At 32.4% G+C, this 22,590-nt stretch overlaps 1 protein-coding gene across 1 annotated transcript; it reads left to right on the top strand.

The window, feature by feature from the left end:
• The first annotated feature begins 7,784 nt into the window (after window positions 1-7,784).
• LOC126891348 (uncharacterized) lies at window positions 7,785-21,227 on the top strand. The gene is made up of 5 exons (XM_050660526.1): window positions 7,785-7,950; window positions 9,537-9,725; window positions 11,192-11,443; window positions 18,753-18,863; window positions 20,266-21,227. Exons 1-5 carry the CDS (start codon window positions 7,785-7,787, stop codon window positions 21,225-21,227), a joined length of 1,680 nt encoding a protein of 559 aa, XP_050516483.1.
• Window positions 21,228-22,590: the final 1,363 nt, after the last annotated feature.

Below are 22,590 nucleotides of genomic sequence, written 5' to 3'. Positions count from 1 at the left end.
GTTCGAAGTTTTCTCTTCTTTTGAGGTTTTTACACCTATAAGACGTAAGTTTCACTTTATAATTTTTTATGAATAAGATTTTTCAACTTAGTCTTTTTATAGGATAGCTCTGATGATGGCATAATATGCTGAAAGTACTTAGCTGATTTAATAAATTTATTTACACACTATCAGTCTTTTGAAAACATACACCAGTTCCCGTTTAGATTTATTGAAATACAGTCTGATGCGAGTCAATTTGGAATTGGTGGGTGCCTTTTACAACAGGGACAGCCAGTTGCCTTTAGCTCACGCAGTTTAACTGAAACAGAAAGTAGATACCCACAAATAGATAAAGAGCTTCTATCAGTTTGTTTTTCACTGTCCAAGTTTCATAATTATGTATATGGTAGAAAAATTGTAATAAAAACTGATCATTTGCCACTGATCTGAATTCGTAAAAAAGACTTTTATAAAGTTAGTGGTAGACTGCAACGTTTAAAATTAAAACTGCTTAACTATGATTTGGAGGTACAGTATTTACCTGGGAAATATATAAACTTACTCTCTAGGTCATTCATACAAACCAAGAGTAAAGTTGATACAGAAATGTTGGTAACAGTGCATTCTCTCGAGATAGCTTTGCCCATATCTGAAGAGAGATTAAGAGAATTACAAATTGCGACTAAAAATGACCCAATTTTGTCTTCAGTTAAAAACTTTCTAAGTAATGGATGGCCACAAAATTCTCAAAATTTTAATTCTGAATTAAAAACATTTTTTACAATTCAAAATGATTTATATGAAAAAAAAAATAACTTAATATTTTATGATGACAGACTAGTGGTTCCCAAAAGTTTACAAAGCCTTATGCTTTCTAAATTACATATTGCACACTTGGGAATGGAAAAAACTAAGTCAAGAGCCAGGAAAATTTTTTACTGGTTAGGTATGACCTCAGATATTGAAAATTATATTTCAAAATGTAATACTTGTCTTAAATTTTCACGTAAACCAGTAGATAAACAAGGGGGTTTCTAGAACACAAGTAGGGTGGGGGAAACCGGTTTCCCCCACCCTACTTGTGTTCTAGAAACCCCCTTGTGGTTTGGGGGAAACCGGTTTGGTCAAGGTCAAGTTCAAGGCCAAATCCTGGAGCAAAGTAAGGTGGGGGAAAGGTGGGGAAGCTGTACTGGCATATAAACTTAACGACTTGGTAAGGACTCTTTTAGTCTAGTTGGACAGCTTTGAGAGTTCAGTTCTTTGTTATTAAGTATACAGTTAAAATATGTCTATTTTGTCAAAAAGTGACTATCTGGCTCTTTTGAATGTCAACGACATTAATGCTCTTTCGCCAACGGATATGGCAAAGGATTACGAAGAGTCACCAAGAGAATGGTATCATTTACTTTTAAATGAGAGTGACTTTTCTATTCTAGCATGTGCTCCTAATGTAAAATGGTATTCCATTTGCCGTTGTCATTTAGTAGCAGATGACGGAAGTACTGCACACGAACACCTCCATTCATTAATTCACTTTACAAATGGATCTACAATGTTAGCTTACAAGAAGAAAATACAACGTGCAGGGAAAAGATTACATCCAAAAACTACATTTAGAAAAATTATTTGTTTGTATCATTGTGTTGGTGTTTTGAGATACATTGCCTGTGCTGCTGGTCAAAAACCCCTTCGTCGAGATGGAGATGGACTTTTAGGTAAACCTCACTCCCATTACGATAGAAGAGTTTTTAAGTCAGAATGGTTACATTCAAGAGGAAAGTTCTGTGCAGGTGTACGCAATGAAATTTCTACCCTAGCGAGCAGAGGCGTTAGCAATTTAGAAAAATATACATCAGAGCATGAAATACACGTAAAATCAACCTGTAAGTGTGAAAGAGGAGAGGAAGGTATTAGAAAAAAATTTGAAGCAAATGAAAAAAGAAGAAAATTTTACAAAACTGAACGTGGGATGGTGATACGAAAATCATACAAAGAAAAAATGCTTCAGAAAAGTAAAATAATTAGTGACCTAATGAATATAGGTTTAAATAAAAGGCAGAACTGCAAAGAGAAACAATTTTAAAATTACTAGAACTATTATAATTTTCAAATAAATAATACAAACATCTTGGTGTTTTATTTCGTAACATAACACTTTTTGAATGCGATAATCTTTAAAACTTTATTTAGAATAGCTCAGTCCAAGCTAGACTCTATATTGTCTAACAGAAAATTGACCCATTTAATTTGTATTGGATTTTTGTCCAAGGTTGTCTTAAATGTCCACCACGGGACTCCATTGTCCAAGGTGGACTTACAAGTTTTCCATGCTTTTATATTTAGTGTCCAGGATCCTATACTTCGTATATTAAGATATATGGTGGGGAACCTTAACGAGGCCTTAAACATCTCCAATAAGTCTAGGTTCTATACTAGAATGTGGACTTATTGCCTCTTGGTAGGCCATGGAAAGAGATGTACATTTATTATATTTCTACTTATGCTGTAGAATAATAAATAATTTTTATTACTGATTCCTTTATTTAAACTATAGTCTTTTTTAACCAGACCAACTTTTTTTTGCAAGGCAGTAATATTTAAAAATATTGTAATCAGCTTCAGTCAACGACTTCAGCTACTCTTCAGTCAGTCAACGACCTATGTTTTTTCTATACCAATGTCCCTCTCCCCTTTAAAGCAACACCTCACACTCTACCACCCATTAAGTTTTGAGCGTTATTTCTTTAGTGATTTAATAATTCTTGTCAATAATGTCTACCGTTGGCTCGTGTCAAGCACTGGGCATAAATTATGATGCTGTATATTTTAACATGCTGAATTTTTTTGTACCCCTATATGACACTAAAAATTATACGCAATATATTTAAAAATATGTAAGTAAAATAACAAATTGCTAATACGTTTATTTTGTTTTATTTCGTATTCATTTAACACGATATCGGCATGCAGTAGTTTACTACGAGACCGGTTTTGTTGGTTTTAAAAGTTCTTAAACGTCTTCCTACGACTAAAGAATTTCGCTAATTTATTCAGATGCCTACATAACATGTTAAATTGTATAAGAATTATACTGGTTTTTATACCAGTTATTTTATTTATTGTCCTTTTAGTCACCTATTATTACACTTAAACGATTGATCTATATATTATTTCACTTCTTATAGACTTTTAAAACATTTTATTATATTTATTATTATTCATACCAATTGCTAACCTGTTCCGTAAAGTAAGTACTTAAAATTAATAAAATATATTATGTGCTATATGCGCCAAACCCGTTGCGCGTTCGGTTCACCCTCGAAGGGCGCTAGGGTCCAAAGGGAAAAGTGTGATGAAGTGTATACATATCTACTTAAACCAACCAAAGAACCTTTAATTCCACATGATAGGCCTAACATACCTTTTTATAAAGTTCGATGTGATATTTTAACTTTTGGTGGTATAGATTATTTGGTACTAGTGGATTACTACACGAATTGGATTGAACTAAAAAAGTTAGAGTCTAAAACTTCTGGCGATATGAATAATAAATTAAAACAAATATTTTCAACTTTTGGTATACCTATGATGTTGATTGCTGACAATATGCCATTTAACAGTGTCGAATGTCACAATTTTGCTAAAGACTGGGAATTTAAAATTCAAACATCAAGTCCGCTATATCCAAAATCGAATGGTCTTGCAGAAGAAAGGACAGTAGGTATATGTAAAAATACTTTGAGAAAAAGTCTAGAAGCAAATACAGATGTTTTTAAGGCGTTATTAGAATATAGGAATATTCTTTTAGCAGGGTGCAATGTTTCGTCTGCAGAATTGATTTTTAATAAACAGTTGCGTAGTGTCCTTCCCCTTTCAGATAAACATTTGGAACCATCCTTGAATAGTGAGTCACAGAAACTAGCCGAAAAAAGGAACAAAGATAAGATTCATTACGATCAAAATTCGAAAGGTAGGTCAGAATTTAAAGTAGGTGATAGTGTAATAATCAGGTTAGAAAAAGAAAAACATTGGATACCAGGGGAAATAGTAGGAAAATGTGATACTCCTAGGTCGTATAGGGTTTGGGATAACTTTGGCAGAGTAAAGAGACGAAATACTTCATTTTTAAGACCATCGTCAAATGAATGTCCTCCCATCCAGAAAGCAGATAAAATGTTTCCATTCATTAGGTCTGAACCTATCTCCTCACAAACAAATTTAAATATTAATAACTTTAAGCCTGAGATTTGTTCAAATGAACCAACTGTTTTAACCAAAATTGTATCTAGTAACTCAAATTGTAATAGTAACTTGAATTTAGGTAATAGTAAGACAGTTACAACAAGGTCTGGTAGAGCTGTTGTTAAACCAGCTAGGTATAAAGATTAGTTATAAGTTAGACATAATATTTTGTAGATGTATTCTTAGAGTATAGTCAGAATAATTGTTTTTTGTATCAGTTCTTAAAAAAATGTATAAAAGGGGGAGATGTCTCATATGACGTCAGAACTAATTTATGTTCTAAGCATATGACAACTACCATAGCTAACTTCATGTAACTACACACACATAAGAGAACCTCAATTTATATAATGTAACAGGCGACTTCAAGTAAAACTTTAAAGTAATAAAAAGTATATTATTTCCATAATATCAAACGTAAGACACTTATATTCAGGCAAATGATCAGGGGTAGAAAATGGAATTTCAAAGTGCAAGAATTCAATATTTGAAACAATTTCAGGACCATTAAACCAAAGGTTTCTTCATGTACCATGTCCTTTCAGAACGTTGGTTACCATCATAGCTATCTTAATTTTACCAATTTAACCAAATGTTGTTTGAATTAACCCTTAAAAGACTATGGTTGCCATATGGCAACCATTGTAAGCAGTGATCTAAATAATTTTTTCAGTAGGTTTCTCTATTAAAAAACAGATGGCTCATGCAGTTCTGAATAGTAAAATAAGTATATTTTAAGGTGTAGTACTGAAAGTTCAGTCTCAAGTTAGTGTTTGTTTGATTAACATCGTTGTGTATATATCCGATTTTTGTTGGTGCAAGAAAATGTACATCAGATTTGTGTAAGTAACTTTTTAATACCTAATATAAATTTTTTTTGTTTAGTATACGATTTTATTTATAAGAATATACTAGATTTTAAAAATGTTGCATTAGTTTGTCTTTTTCTTTTAGTGTGTAATTATTTTAGGGCGGGAAAAACTAAAATTGCCATATGGCAACCAGAGTCTCTTTCAGTACCTAATATTGAATGTTTTTATTTTATTTTAGAACAGGCTTTACTCTTGAAGAGGCGTTACAAATGGCGTACGCGGACGATTTAGATGTGGGGGAATCTACATTGAACCACCAGACACAAATGAATTGACTGATGAAGATTCTGCTGATGAGGATAATGGTGGTATGGTAGATAATTTACCAGCAAGCCAATTACGAGCTCCAGCCGAGCTTCAGGTTCGCAATTCGAACGAAAAGGATTTTGCAATGGAGAAAATAGACGCTACCAAGGTATATTTTCTATTTTTACGACAAATATAGGTGATAAAGTTTTATCGGAATTTTGTCGCTACAGAAAGTAAAAAGGTTTTCCCAAAAAGAAAAGAAAAATATTTTAGTTCCTAGACCATATGTTTTCGGTAGCAATGGGAGGGACAGATCTCATGGACGAAAATATAGCCAGGTATAGAATAAGTATAATTGGTAAAAAATGGTGGTGGTGCATTTTTTCTTGGCTTATTGATGTATCGATATAAAATGCGTGGATTATTTACAAGAAGTCTGGCCACAACTGTACACAGCTACAATTTAGACGTGATATTGTAAAAGTAGCTTCTGCTAAGTTTCGAGATCCACCAAAAACTTTAGGTCGACCATCGTTAAGCTTATCATCCAGCACTAATAGTAGAGTTAGTGATGATATTAGGTATGATAATCTTAGCCATTTGTGGTATTTACTCCGGAAAATAAGAAAAAGGAATGTGCAAATAAAAGGTGCAAGTCTATAATGAGAACGATGTGCTCTAAATGTAACGTTGGCTTATGCCCAGCGTGCAATGTGCAATTTCACACTAAATATTTTATAGTTTTTATTGTTATTCATAGTTGTAGTAATTTTTTATGTTTATTATAATATAGGTAGTAGGAAGGACTACGGTTGCCATATGGCAATCTTCTTTTTTTATAAAAAATACTTAAATTGTTTAATTTTTTTTATTATAATTTTAATATTTGTTCAAAACAAAACATAAATCACAAACTTTTTTTCAGTTTTTTAATAAAAACAAAAGTCCGTCCTTTAAGCCAAGCCGCACACCAAAGAAACATGAAACGAAAAACATGAAACATGAAACGAAAAACATGTTTCATGAAAAGAAAACACTGCTAAAAAAATCTCAAAGTCCGCCTACTAATGAAACGAGTGTGATTCATGCTCATGACACATTTTTATTTTCGGAGAGTTTCATAAATGGCCGGACGTATATTTGTTTAGCAGTGGTTTATTTCCATGAAACGTAATTTACGTTTCATGTTTCTTTGATGTGCGGCCGGGCTTAGGGTTTATTTCGTGAGATTCAAAACCAACGAGAAAATTTCCTTAATGTTGAAAAAACCCAACATTAAATTTTAATTTAATTTAATTTGTAATTATTTGGGTAGTGGTAGGGATATTTTAATTGCACACAACAATAATATAATAATATCCATGATCTTAAGATTGAACATGAAACTTACGAATTTGAATCATTGGAGGCTTTTCAGGTTAGTACCAATCATTGTGCTTTTAAAATTAACTGCAGGAATGTATATTTTATTTTTAGACATGAAAATTGGAGATGGAAAAACAAACTGTTTCAATGTTTGTAAGTAAAAGAAATAAAAAAATAAATGAAAGTACTGCAACACTTGAGTACTATTGTCACCGATCAGGATATTATAAAGCTAGAAGAGAAAACATTCGTCATTTAAAAACACAAGGAACAAATAAAATTAATAGGTATTGTCCAGCTTACCTTAAAGTTATTATAAAAAATGGAAAATATTTTTTAATTACTGTGGAACACATGTGGGACATAAACAAAAAGAGGATTTAGGGCACATTTTTCTAACAAAAGAAGAACGAAATCAAATTGCAGAACAAATAGCTTCAAAAGTACCAATGCAAGTGATCTTAAATGGCATTAGAGATTCAGTCTCCCAATGCCAACTCCAAAGCACCTTTTAACGAAAAAAGATCTTTATAACATTGAAATGTCGTATAATCTTAATGCGTCTTTGGTAAGGCATGAAAATGTTGCCATTGGTGAGGAAGCATGGGTTAATGAGTTACATTTAAATAACTGCGTTTCATTTTATAAACGGCAAGATAGTCTTTCTGAGGAATTTCCAGAACTTAAAAAAAGAAGACACTTTAATTATAATGACAGATAGTCAAAAAGAACTACTCACAAAGTTTGGAAATGACTGTGTATTTGGTAAAAAATACGAGAATTGCTGAGTTAATGCTTTGTGTCTGAATTGCTACAAACAACCTCCCTTTTTCATTTGTAAATACTTTGGTACCGTTATCAAAAAAACATTGCCCCCGATTCTGAAATAATCAAAACTATAACTTTCAAAAGAACAAAATGCTCAGCTGTTGTTACTGAGAGTTTGGGAAAGTGTTTTAGAGAAAAATTGGGCTCTCAATTAAGAAAACCAGGGTGCTTATTTTTCTTTAATAATGGACGAAACAACAGATATTGCTACAAAAAAAAAACAATGTGGATTTGCAGTTGTCTATTATGACTAATAATTCGAACATTGTAACAAGTTTTTTTGATATTGTTGAAGCAGAAGGAGGTAAAGCCGATGAATTATTTGATGCATTAAAAAAAGCTTTGGTGGATAAAAATATTCCTATTTCTAACTTAGTAGCATTTTACTCCGATATTACTAATGTAATGGCTGGTCAGTATTACTCAGTTTTTGCCTACTCAGAAAAAATTAAATTCCAAACACATTCGTTAAATGTTCATGTCACATGGCACATTTGTCAATTTCACATGCTTGCTTGAAGTTACCTAGATCCATAGAAGATCTTATAAGAAATATAGAAAGTCATTTTAGTAGAAGCACCATGAGAAATAAACGTTTACAGGAACTTCCGTCTTTTTTTAAAACTGATATACATAATAGTACATTATATACCGCGGGACTGAAGTAGTACATTTAATCCTGAAGGTAAAGTTTATGGCCCGACCGCAGGGAGGGCCATAATTTACCTGAAGGATTAAATGTACTTCAGTCGCAAGGTATATACGATACTTTTCGTACTTCCGGTATGATTTTATTAATTATTTCAATAATTTCAATCAGTTTTTTCTCTCTTCAACTCATTTAATAAACTGTCTTTAAAATAAGTTACCATAGTAACATTGCGTTGTGACAGTTATAATTTAGAAACATTGTCATTACTAGTGTCATTGTAAAGAAACATTGTTATTGATAATTATTGGTATCATGAGTGAAGAAGGTGTATCTGATATTGATAAAAGAGCAGCCGAAGTAGGTGAAGAATTGTTACCACCGAAATCTAGAAAACTATACGAGCAGCAGTACGATGCTTTTAAAAAGTGGTGCCGCTTAAAAAATGTGAGACAACCTACTGAAAATGCGCTGTTAGTCTACTTCGATGATAAATCAAAAGCGGTTTGTGCCTCAACTCTCTGGGCACATTACTCAATGCTGAAATCGGTTATTAACATTAGAGAAGATATTGATATAAGTAAATTTCCAAAATTATTAGCTTTTTTGAAGAGAAGAAATGAGGGATTTAAGCCAAAGAAGTCAAGAATTCTCACGTCTGAGCAGGTAGATCAGTTCTTACGGGAGGCTCCGGATGATAAATATTTAATGCTTAAGGTAAATTTGGAAATTTGTTTATATTCAGAAATTTTAAGAAATCAATTTTTCAATAAAATATCCCTTAAATTCGTTTGTTTGTGATTTAATCGTTCCGGGAGTTTCGTCAATATTTAATCCCGGAGGGATTAAATGTGACACTTTAGTACCTGTCACAAGGGAGTGAAGTTGTCACTTTAGGCCCGGAAGTACGAAAAATATTAAAACCTGCTATTTAGCCTTTAAATGATTATTTCATTGAATTAGTATTTGAAGATCCTTCATTAACAACAGAGGAAATCTTATCTACAATGAATAATCAATTCACTCAAATTTATCTAGAGTTCATGGAACATGTACTTGATATAATGACATATTTCAATACTCTTTTTCAAACAAAGAATTCACTTTTACGTAAATTAAAACCAGAAACAGCTAAACTCCTCACAACAATCTGCTCCAATTTTATAGAAATCGATATGAGAAAAAATGATATATTTCAATTAAACCACAGAAATCTCCACAACTTTGTTAAATTAGAACAAATTTATCTTGGCATTGCGACACTTTTGAGTCATTACGCTAAGTTCCTGAAATTAGACACGCTTGTAATCAGTTTTTAAAAACAATATTAGAATTTTATATTGAACTAGTTAGTAATATAAAAACTAAATTTGTGTTTGATGATCCAATCTACGAATTATTATCCGTTATCGAACTAAGACAGGCCGTTGTAAATAAATCTCTTAATCCTATAGGTGACCGTTTTCCAGTACTAACTGGGCATATTAAATTGCAAGAATTGGATAATGAATTACAGCAACATGCCCTTTTAGACTACAGTAAACTAAAATTAAATCTAGAAGCTATCTCAGATGCAGAAAAATGCTGCTGTGGTGGAATTATTTCCCAATTTAAAAAGTTGTTTGTTTTTTGCTCGTATTGCCATTTTCAAATGTAGAAAGAATTTTTAGTGATGTTTTCGATGATTAAATCAGATAAACGAAATTTATTACATACCTCTACATTAAAAGCAATATTAGCTTCAAAACAAGGTATTGCACAAAGTGATGGTTATGTTAAATTTGAACCCGACAACAACATGATTAATTCTAAAATATGGAACAAATAAAATGAATAAACTGTAGGAACTATAAATTGTTATCCCTATGTCCACAAACATTGTCGCCAACCAATATCTTAGCTCACCTCTGACAGGTTTGAATGTGGGAACTGGCTTACGCATTTAACTACAAATAAATAATCTAACAATAATTTTAATAATCTCTCATTTCACCTTTTGCCCTACTGCTACTGTTTTGTCGTGCTTGAGGTCTTTGATCGGCTTTAGGTTTTTTAAATGTGCAGTTCACTGTGTAGTGACTGTACATATTACACAGTCACAATCTCACCAAATTGTCATCCGTCTGTTTTTCTAACAAAAGAAGAACGAAATCAAACTGCAGCACAAATAGCTTCAAAAGTACCAATGCAAGTGATTTTAAATGACATTAGAGATTCAGTCTCCCAATGCCAACTCCAAAGACTGCACCTTTTAACGAAAAAAGATCTTTATAACATTGAAATGTATAATCTTACTGCGCTTCATTAGTGAGGAAGCATGGGTTAATGAGTTACATTTAAATAACTGCGTTTCATTTTATAAACGGCAAGATAGTCTTTCTGAGGAATTTCCAGAACTTAAAAAAAGAAGACACTTTAATTATAATGACAGATAGTCAAAAAGAACTACTCACAAAGTTTGGAAATGACTGTGTATTTGGTAAAAAATACGAGAATTGCTGAGTTAAAGCTTTGTGAGTGAATTGCTACAACCTTCCATTTTCGTTTGTAGATACTTAACCCTTTCAGTCATCGTGTCCACACCGATGGAGATCGATTTTCAAAGCATTCTCTTAAAACATCGATGGTTATTATCGCCCAAATCATTTTGTCCATGTGTGGGTACATGCATAAGAAACGCATTGAATACATTGATAGCCATCTGTTAGTCGATTTGTGAAGCTATATAAAACGCAAAACAGGTTGCATTTAGCACGCTGTCGTGGTGGTGAAAACACCTGTTTGTTATTGGAACGATTTCTATTGAATAATACTTGTTTTTTCGTACAAATACCTGCTGATTTGGGTAAGTAAAGAGCATTAGTATAGTGTGTTTATATTATGTATCAAACTGTTGACTGAAAATATCTTATAAAGTGGTGTATATTTATATGTCCATGTAGATGGACAAAATGACTTAGGTATACTTATGCATATAAAAATTAGCAAGGTCGTGTTGTTTTAGATATCCATAAAATGGAAAGTTTACCGTCAACTAGTAAAGAAAAGAGATGGTCACGACCCTTGACTGAGGATGAACTTCTGGATTTACTCATGAAAGACGATGACTCACAAATATTACGTTTGTCAGATGCTGATGACGCCAACAGTATTGCGGATCTAAATGACGTTTCCTCAGAATTTGGCGATGATATCCAAGATATTGAGGAAACTATTTTTGACGGATTGATCCAAGAACAGAAGTCAACAGAAAGAGGTGAGTTAGAAAATCTAGAATATCCCAATGAAGTGACTACAGAACAACCAATGTCTGAGGACATGAAAACCAAATTCCAACCAAACCACTGAAAAACAAACAACTGCAAAGGAGAGACTGCTAGAGTTTTGTAAAGAGTTCAAACTCACAAATAAGAAAGATGTTTGTTGGAAAAAAAATATTACCTATCTTACCAGGCCAGTACAGTGGTTTGTTCCAGAAGAAGTACAAGTTGATGAATTACCTGCTCCTATTGAATATTTTATGAAATACATACCTGATGCTCTGTTTGAGAAGATTTCAGAAATGACTAACTTATATGCCGTACAAAAAAATATTGCTCGGTTTTCTCCATCAGATAAAGAAGAAATAAAGCGATTTGTAGGCATTCACATTATTATGGGAAATCTAAAATTCCCAAGAGCAAGACTGTATTGGTCCCAGCTTACAGGTATTTCAATTGTAAAAGATAATATGACATTCAATCGCTTCTCTAAGTTGCGCAATACCATTCACTTAGTAGATGTAACAGCAAGAGGTGACGAAACAGATCGCATGTGGAAAGTCCGAGAAATATATAATTCCATTAGAAATCGTTGTAGGGAACTTCAAACCGAAACAAATTTGTGCATTGACGAGCAAATTGTTCCATTCAAGGGACAGATCAATGTCAAGCAGTACCTCCCAAATAAACCGAAAAAATGGGGGATCAAATTATGGATATTGGCTGGACAATCTGGTACCATTTACGATTTCATCATATATCAAGGTGCTGAAACGAAAATAAAAGAAAATTATGCACAGTTTGGACAAGGAGCTGGAACTGTGATGCAGCTAGTTGAGAGAATTGAAGAAACTCATCACGGTTTGTACTTTGATAATTTCTTTAGTTCTTATCACCTCTTTCAATGGTTGAACAATAAATCTATTATGGCTGTCGGAACAATTAGAATAAACCGATGTTTTGGACCAGAACTAACATCTGATAAAGATCTAAAAAAAAATGGTAGAGGTAGTTTTGATGTAGCGGTTAGTGAAGATGGAATTGTGATTACAAAATGGTTCGACAATAAACCAGTTTTAGTGGCTTCAAATTTTGTTGCAGCGGGAAAAATGGATTTGTGCCAGAGATGGGATAAGACGTCGAAAGAGTATATAAATGTATCTAGACCGGAAGCCATATCGCTTTACAATTCCAACATGGGTGGTGTTGATAAGTTAGATTTTTTATTAAGCGTTTACAGATCCTACAGACGATCCAGAAAATGGACTGTACGTATGATAACACATGCTATAGATATGGCGATAGTAAATTCGTGGTTGGAATATAGAAAACAAGCTGAACTGCTAGGCGTACAACACAATAAAATCCTGGATTTGTGGGACTTTAGAATGAGTATTGGGTAACACCTCATTTTACATAAGGTTCCACCAAAGAGAGGCAAACCATCTGGTCAAGAAAATACTGGTACAACAAATAATAAAAAAACCAAAACTGAAGCAAGGCCATATATTGAATTACGGTTCGACAGCTATGGACATTTTCCGAAAATAGATGAAAAAAAAGATAGTACACGTTGCAAAATGGAGAACTGTAAGGGAAAATCACATACATTTTGCGTGAAATGTAATGTTCACTTATGTTTTGTAAGCGGTCGTAACTGTTTTTTTAAATTTCATGTAAAATGATTAATTCGTTATTTACAAAGAATATTGTTTATTTCGTCATTCTAATGATATTCAAATAAATTTCTAAAATCTTCAGGTTTATTTTATTTTGCTTCAAGTCATAATGTCCATCAACATGGACATGTCATATGCCAAGTGACATATGACATATCAAAAAAAAAATGATGTTAAAATTATCAACAAAAATAGTTTATTTTATATACCAAATATGAAAATTTTCCCATAGCTCAAAAAAAGTTGTGACTGAAAGGGTTAAGCACCGTTATTAAAAAAAACATTGCCCCTGATTCTGAAATAATCAAAACTATAACTTTCAAAAGAACAAAATGCTCAGCTGTTTGGAAAGTGTTTTAGGGAAAAATTGAGTGAAAAAACTGATAGTTTGGGAAAGTGTTTCAGTGAAAAATTGAGCTCTCAATTAAGAAAACCAGGGTGCTTATTTTTCTTTAATAATGGACGAAAAAACAGATATTGCTACAAAAAAAAACAATGTGCATTTGCAGTTATCTATTATGACTCTAATAATTCGAACATTGTAACAAGTTTTTTTGATATTGTTGAAGCCGATGAATTATTTGATACATTAAAAAAAAAGCTTTGGTGGATAAAAATATTCCTATTTCTAACTTAGTAGCATTTTCCTAGAATATTACTAATGTAATGGCTGGTCAGTATTACTCAGTTTTTGCCTACTCAGAAAAAATTAAATTCCAAACATATTCGTTAAATGTTCATGTCACATGGCACATTTGTCAATTTCACATGCTTGCTTGAAGTTACCTAGATCCATAGAAGATCTTATAAGAAATACAGAAAGTCATTTTAGTAGAAGCACCATGAGAAATAAACGTTTACAGGAACTTCCGTCTTTTTTTAAAACTGATATACATAAAATATTAAAACCTGCTATTTAGCCTTTAAATGATTATTTCACTGAATTAGTATTTGAAGATCCTTCATTAACAACAGAGGAAATCTTATCTACAATGAATAATCAATTCACTCAAATTTATCTAGAGTTCATGGAACATGTACTTGATATAATGACATATTTCAATACTCTTTTTCAAACAAAGAAACCACTTTTACGTAAATTAAAACCAGAAACAGCTAAACTCCTCACAACAATCTGCTCCAATTTTATAGAAATCGATATGAGAAAAAATGATATATTTCAATTAAACCACAAAAATCTACACAACTTTGTTAAATTAGAACAAATTTATCTTGGCATTGCGACACTTTTGAGTCATTACGCTAAGTTCCTGAAATTAGACACGCTTGTAATCAGTTTTTAAAAACAATATTAGAATTTTATATTGAACTAGTTAGTAATATAAAAACTAAATTTGTGTTTGATGATCCAATCTATGAATTATTATCCGTTATCGAACTAAGACAAGCCGTTGTAAATAAATCTCTTAATCCTATAGTTGGCCGTTTTACAGTACTAACTTGGCATATTAAATTGCAAGAATTGGATAATGAATTACGGCAACATGCCCTTTTAGACTACAGTAAACTAAAATTAAATCTAGAAGCTATCTCAGATGCAGAAGAACATTGGAAAAGCGTTTTTCAATAAAAAAATGCTGCTGCTGTGGAATTATTTCTCAATTTAAAAAAGTTGTTTGTTTTTTGCTCATATTGCCATTTTCAAATGTAGAAAGAATTTTTAGTGATGTTTTCGATGATTAAGCCAGATAAACGAAATTTATTACATACCTCTACTTTAACCCTTAAATGCATAGTGTTGCCTTTCGGCAACGTAACGAAACGATTGAATGAAATGTCTGTTCTGATTCGAATTTAAAGTAACTGCATGGCGTTGCCTGTAGTCTACAATGACATAGTGTACATATAAAATAGTTTGGCACTTTTTGCACAGATGGCATAAGCATGCACTTCGACCCATTTGATCGTTTGACAGCTAACCTGTAACGTCGTGTAATATTTGATGAAGTTTGTGAGTCGTATCTAGTTAGAATATTAGTGCTTTATTATTGAAAAAATATCCTAGTTAGTAGGTAAGGTATATACTTTTTACTTTTATTATGATCCCTTGTTGTTTTTACCGCATTCATGAGAAAAATGAAAAACATGCTTCGTTGCCGTTTTGCTACAGTGCGCACTCAAGAATCCCTGAAACAGAATATTTACATCTGATTCTTTATTACAGAATGCATCGTCAGAATTATTTGTCGGAAAAGGATCTGCAGGAATATTGGGCAAATTTCACTGGCCTGAGTAGTGAAGATGAAGGTGATTTCTCCGACACAGATAGTATTGCAGACCCTGAATTTGTACCTAACTACGATGACGAATCTGATGAAGAAACGTGCAATGGGGCTAAAGGTATAGCAGAGGATATAGACACAACAGAAAATATGGAAATGATAGAAAGTGAGCAAATCATCCAGGAGAATGAAAGCTTGCCATCTACGAGTAACTCAAAAAAACAAACGGAAAACACAAATGAAAAGGTTTCTAAAGGCGCAAATAAAAAAGAATCTAAAATAAATAAAAAGAAGGGTACTACAGAACATATCACTTGGAAGAAGAAAGGACTTCGTCTCAATGATGATCAATTGCACTTTCATGGAAACACAACTCTGAATCAACAAGTGATGGAATTAGAAACGCCGTATCAATTTTTTACTTTTTTATTTACGGACGAATTGCTGTTGCACATTACCAATGAAACAAATTTATATGCCGTACAAACCAAACCAGAAAGAAACGAAGTGTTTACTTCTGTTGACATTAGACAGTTCATTGGTATAATTATATATATGTCATTGTTCGATATGCCTAATGTACGCTCCTACTGGAGTGAGAAGCTTCCATTTGAACCAATAAAAAAGACTATGTCTCTAAATAGATTCGAGAAAATTAGGCGATACATACACTTTAAGATAATAACAACCTCATACGTTTTTCTGAACCTGGACATGACAGACTTCACAAGATAAGGCCATTAGTTAACACACTTAAAAAAAATTTTTCCAGTGTAATACTTGAACAACATCTAAGCATTGATGAGCAAATGTGTTCCACCAAAATTCGTCATTATATGAAACAATACTTGCCAAAAAAACCGCATAAATGGGGATTCAAATTGTTTGTGCTGGCAGGAGTTTCCGGATATGCGTATAATTTTGAAATTTACACAGGGCAAGAAAATTCTCAAGTACGATTAGAAGGAGAACCCGATCTTGGAGCATCCGGTAATGTAGTCGTTCGCTTGGCTCGTATTATTCCAGAGCATCAAAATTTCCGTCTTTATCATGATAATTATTATACAGGTATACCGCTGCTTGTACATAATGCCAAAAAGGGAATATTATCATTGGGAACAGTTCAAAGGCAACGGATACCACATTGCAAATTACCAACAGATACGGATATGAAGAATTGCTCCCGTGGTGAGAGTCATGAATATACTGCAACGGTTGACGGCATAGATATCTCATCTACAATATGGAAAGATAATAAAAATGTCGTCTTGCTTTCTACTTTTGCAGGTGTATCTCCTATAGACAAAATAAAACGCTTTGATAAGACTGCGAAAAAATCTATCGAAGTAGACTGCCCCTTTGTAATTAAAGAATATAACCGCCATATGGGAGGGGTTGATCTCATGGACAGCCATATTGGAAGATACAGAAATTCTGTAAAAAGTAGGAAATGGTACCTCCGGCTATTTTATCACTTACTTGATTTAACAGTTGCCAATTCCTGGATACTCTATAAAAGAGCGACGGTTGCTAAGAACCCACAGGCAAAGCTTTTAACACAAGCAGATTTTCGCACAGAACTTGCAGAGTGTCTATGCAAGATGAGCACAACCACAGCAAAAAGAGGGAGACCAAGTACATCATTGGAAGCGGACATCCAAGACAATAAAAAGAGAGGACCAGCTCAGTACATTCCCCCCAAAGATATTAGGAGGGACCAATATGGACACTGGCCGACTATAGAGGATAAGAAACAACGGTGTAAATATCCCAATTGTAAGGGGTTTACACATACAAAATGTCAGAAATGTGGTGTGGCACTGTGTTTCAATAAAAATAATAATTGTTTTTATAATTTTCATGTAAATTAACAATGTATATTTTATATCCTAACTTGACCTTGTATGCACAATGTAGCATTTTGGCAACAAACCTGTTATTGTCAAAAGCAAATGTTTAAAATTAAACTTAATTTCTTTTATTATTTTTTCATCATTTCTAAGCCTCCGCTAAAGGCCTTTTTTGATATTTGACATCAATAAAAAAAAATCATGCATTTAAGGGTTAAAAGCAATATTAGCTTCAAAACAAGGTATTGCACAATGTGATGGTTATGTTAAATTTGAACCCGAAAACAACATGATTAATTCTAAAATATGGAACAAACAAAATGAATAAACTGTAGGAACTATAAATTGTTATCCCTTCTTTATATTACTAATTTTTACAGTTTTTCAACTTTTTATTTGCTTCTTCTGCACCTACCTTGTTCCTACAAGGTATTATTATGATTATGTAGGTATTATGTAAACAATAAACATTTTTAATATAAGTTTTCAGAGTTAATTGTTTAATGTGTTAATTTGCTTTATTTACGTATTTTGGTACTAGTTGTTGTTTTTTATTTAAACAAATATATTTCTATCAAACATACAAGAGTTTTCTTGCCATTGCCATTATGTCATCTGTCAACGTCAATTGTCGATCATTTAATTTGGACAATTTCGGATATTTGACGTTTGTCTCACCGCAGCAAAATCTCAAAGTAACAGTGACGTCACATAGACACTGACAACTGAATCCAAAATACTAAAAGAACCGTGACGTCACTTATTTTTCCCGTTCGTTCGGTTTGTTATTGTTTGTAACTTGTGTATGCTTGTGTTATTGAGGTTATAATCATAATACCACGAGGATTCAGTTCAAACAGTATTTTTTTAAATTGTTTTTGTTGTGTGATTAACATCAATAAAATAAATACTTGTGGTGTATGTGGAAATAGTTACAATTATGAAAAAACATTAAAAAGACATATGAAAGAGAAACACAATATTTTCAATATTTCTGAAAAGAAACCAGTTATTTGTTTTCACTGCCAACAAGAATTTACAAGTAAAACAAAATTAGTATTGCATATCAAAACTCTACATAGTACTAGTAGAGTTAATCACCGAATTCAATGTTCCTACAGTGAATGTAAAGAAGTATTTCCTAACTACACGACGTTACGAAAACATTTGGTTGATGATCATTTACGCCATGACGTCAATACTACATCCTCATATACATTTCAAAATATGCAAGGTAATTTTTTGAGATACTCTACATACTTATTGAAAAGTATTCTCTGCTCTGTATAATGCATCATTGAAAATAATTTATTTTCTAGAATTTGATGACTGGAAATTTGAAATGGAAAAAAATTCTTCCGTTCAATTTGTAAAGGAACGTGGAGTATCAATATTAAAAAATAATTTAAAAAGATCCTACTTTGTCTGCCACAGATCATATGCTCCACGGTATGTGAATGCAGACATACGCAGAAGAAGTACAAAAAATTGTGTCTCTAATAAAATTGGTCACAGTTGTCCAGCCATGATAAAAATTAACAGAAGGAGAAGATTATCAAGTTGTGTTTTACCCAACTCACATTGGACATTCACGCAACATTGGGCGAGTTCCTCTTCCAGATCGTAACAGGACAGAACTGGCTGGTAAGTGCTTACGATTTTTTCTATTAATAAGTAAGTTATATACACAAAGTAGGTAATAGAGATTGAAAATTAAAAGCATGCAGTATCGTTCTGCCATGCTTAGCAAAAACGCTGTATCTGCAAAAATCTGAAAAAATTAAATTTTTACTTCTTTCTAACCCAAATGTGCATATCTATCTTATTTGCCTACTAAAAATGAAGCAAGTTACGCCAAAACACATTAAACACACCGTATCCTGTGTAAATGTATACGAATACTTCAAACAAAAATCGATTTTACTCAAATGTGATGTCTCTGAAGTTACGGCGTTTTGGCTAGTATTATCATAGATACCTGTTGTAGAAATGTTATTTGTTTTAGTGATGGTACTTGATTTCACTAATGGTGATTTATTTATTCGTGGTGAATTAAAAATCACTAGTAATGACCGTTCTTTAGTAATTTCAGTAACAGTGACTGGTGACCAGACATTAGATATGAACTTCGCATTCACTGTTTAGCAAAACGTGTTTATTTATAGAATAAATATTATGATATTCGCAGTGAGTGTGATGTAACATCTGGCGATTATTAGGAACCATGTATTTTAAAGAACATACATGTGAGCCACATGATGTCTTCGCCAATGTGCGGACAGCATGCATGTATGCCATTGATTATACACATTTTTTTATGTGTTTTTTTTGTCCGTTTAGAGTATAAGTCGTAGGATCAGACATCTGCACACAATGTGTTAAAGATATTCAATATCAGCAATATGCTTTTATAGTATGACCTAATAAAGAGTAATTGTGATTGTGTTTAGTTTACAATAATTATTATTGTGACTACCTGTTACTGTACATAAAAGAACGGCGATCACTGTCACTACTATCTAAAATTCAGTGATCATGGTGTGATTTAAAAATCACCACATTCACCATCACTAATTTGTTTGTAGATACAGTCACAATCACTGAATAGTATACACCCTTTAATGTCCAGTGGCCAATTTTTTGAATTTTTACCTCGTTTAAACACACCTTCTACATCAAAGTGACGTTACCAGTGGGGGACCCAGAATAGGTTGATTAAAATTAAAAAATCAAAATAATATAGATAACAATATAGAAATGGCATTTTTTTAAATAAAATTGAGTTAAAATTATTGAGTTTGGCAATTACTTTTGGTTTTGTGCGTGATATAAACAGCATTTTGGACTCTTTTAATAGCTTCTTATTTTATTTTTCAATACGCACTAAAATTTTTGACAAGGAATTTGACATTTAGTAAATCCGTACGACACTGCGATTTTACAGTATTACAATATAAAAATAAAGGTGTAAATTATTCAGTGATTGTGACTGTACATCATCTAGTAGCTTGTTGTTTGAACTATCAATATATTTTATAATTTTCAGGTAGACTGACGGAAGGTGTGCCTATTCAAAGAATATTGGAAGATATTAGAAATTCTGCAGATACCTCTAGTATTGAAAGGTTGCATTTAACAGAGAAAAAGGATCTGCATAATATTAAAAGAGATTTTCGAATAAGTTATAGCACAAAACTGCATGAAAACGATGCAATCAGTGTGAGGTTATGGGTTGATAGCATGAAAGGTACTCCATACAACCCTGTATTACATTTCAAGGAGGAAGGCCAACAAGGTTCTTTAAATGATAAAGACTTTATTTTAATTATAATGAATGCATTTCAACAAGAGCAATTGATACAGTATGGGTCTGATAAGATTTGTATTAATGGAACACATGGCCTCAATAATTACGACTTTCAATTGTACACTATAGTTGTTGTTGATAGATATGGTTCAGGTATTCCAGTTGCATTTTGCTTTTCGAATAGGTCAGATTCAGCACTTTTTGAATTTTTTTTCAATAAAATAAAAGATAAAGTTGGCAATATACAAACTCAAACATTTATGTCTGACGATGCACCAGCATTTTATAATGCTTGGCGGCACATAATGGGTCCAGCTGAACATCAGTTGTTATGTTCCTGGCATGTTCAAAGGAATTTCTTCCAGAATTTGAACAAGATTACTGGAGATAATTCAAAAGAAAAAAGGTCCCTGGTATTTAAAACATTAAAGGTGTTACAAAGTGAGACTAATGAGCAAAAATTTAGTGTAGGCTTAAAAAAATTTGTAGATGATCTGAATAGTGATCCTGATACAAGTTCATTTGGTAATTATTTTTCAAAATATTATGTAGGAAGGACACAAACATGGGCTTATTGTTACAGAAAATCTTTAGGGATAAACACTAATATGTATCTGGAGGCACTCCATAAAAAAATTAAATATACTTATTTAGAGGGAAAACAGTGCAGGAGGTTGTATTTCGTTGTGGCATTTTTATAATTAAGTATTTTCTATGGGAAATAAGCCACAATTTTACTAAAAAATGAATTTATTAACGTTTCGAAGCCCAAATCGGGTTTCGTTGTCAAAATACAAAATATGTACTATTAAAATAAACAAAAATGTTGTTGCTAAGTAAAAAAATTCTTCTAATAATTTATTTAATCTGACTCATTTATATTGGCGATTCAGACGTATATTATACATTTTAAAGTAGAAGACTTTAAAATGATATCGCCAATATTTATGAGTTGCGTTCCTGGGACGACTTTACTAAAAGATAGTTCATTCGATTACATGAAATCAATCTCAACTCAAGAATATCCGTCACAAAAAATTATAGCATGTGATCTGTCTTTAAAAAGACAACCAAATGCAACGATCACAGTAAAATTCTCGCGTTAGAGATTCCATAGTAAATCACGAGGGAAAATCAGGAAAAAACCTCGTGATACTATCCCGACATCGTAAGTATTTGGTCTTACATTTAATTTACCTTCAAACAACTAATACCAAATTCTGACTTTAATACGTTTAAATTATAAATAATATTAATATATAGATATACAATAGGTAATACTAAAATATAAAATTTGTACTAACTCGATATGTTATTGACTTACTAATCGTGGTATTTTCTTTCTATTGACTTCCTCTTTCAGTATGGGTAACCACATCCTACTGCATTCTACCGAGGAATTTGCGACACAATTGGTTTCATTTAGCATAATTAGAGCCGCTTCTTTGATTTTTCCTGAAAGAATCAGATAGTAAAAAGAGAAAAATCAAAGAAGCGGCTCTAATTATGCTAAATGAAACCAATTGTGTCGCAAATTCCTCGGTAGAATGCAGTAGGATGTGGTTACCCATACTGAAAGAGGAAGTCAATAGAAAGAAAATATCACGATTATATTATTTATAATTTAAACATATTAAAGTCAGAATTTGGTATTAGTTTTTTGAAGGTAAATTAAATGTAAGACCAAATACTTACGATGTCGGGATAGTATCACGAGGTTTTTTCCTGGTTTTCCCTCGTGATTTACTATGGAATCTCTAACGCGAGAATTTTACTGTCATCGTTGCATTTGGTTGTCTTTTTAAAGACAGATCACATGCTATGATTTTTTTGCGACGGATATTCTTGAGTTGGGATTGATTTCATGTAATCGAATGAACTATCTTTTAGTAAAGTCGTCCCAGGAACGCAACTCATAAATATTGGCGATATCATTTTAAAGTCTTCTACTTTAAAATGTATAATATACGTCTGAATTGCCAATATAAATGAGTCAGATTAAATAAATTATTAGAAGAATTTTTTTACTTAGCAACATTTGTGTTTATTTTAATAGTATTTTGT

Source organism: Diabrotica virgifera, chromosome 9 (assembly GCF_917563875.1).
Source record: "Diabrotica virgifera virgifera chromosome 9, PGI_DIABVI_V3a".
In the NCBI taxonomy this organism is placed as follows: domain Eukaryota; kingdom Metazoa; phylum Arthropoda; class Insecta; order Coleoptera; family Chrysomelidae; genus Diabrotica; species Diabrotica virgifera.
Note: the sequence above shows the minus strand (reverse complement) of the source record. Positions and strands in the feature narration are given on the sequence as shown.

Coding starts and splice junctions, on each gene's coding strand:
- LOC126891348 (XM_050660526.1), top strand. CDS start 7,785: ATGACTAATAATTCGAACATTGTAACAAGTTTTTTTGATATTGTTGAA. Junction 7,951..9,536: donor TATTACTAATGTAATGGCTG/GTCAGTATTACT, acceptor ATATTGAACTAG/TTAGTAATATAAAAACTAAA. Junction 18,864..20,265: donor TAACAGGACAGAACTGGCTG/GTAAGTGCTTAC, acceptor TATAATTTTCAG/GTAGACTGACGGAAGGTGTG.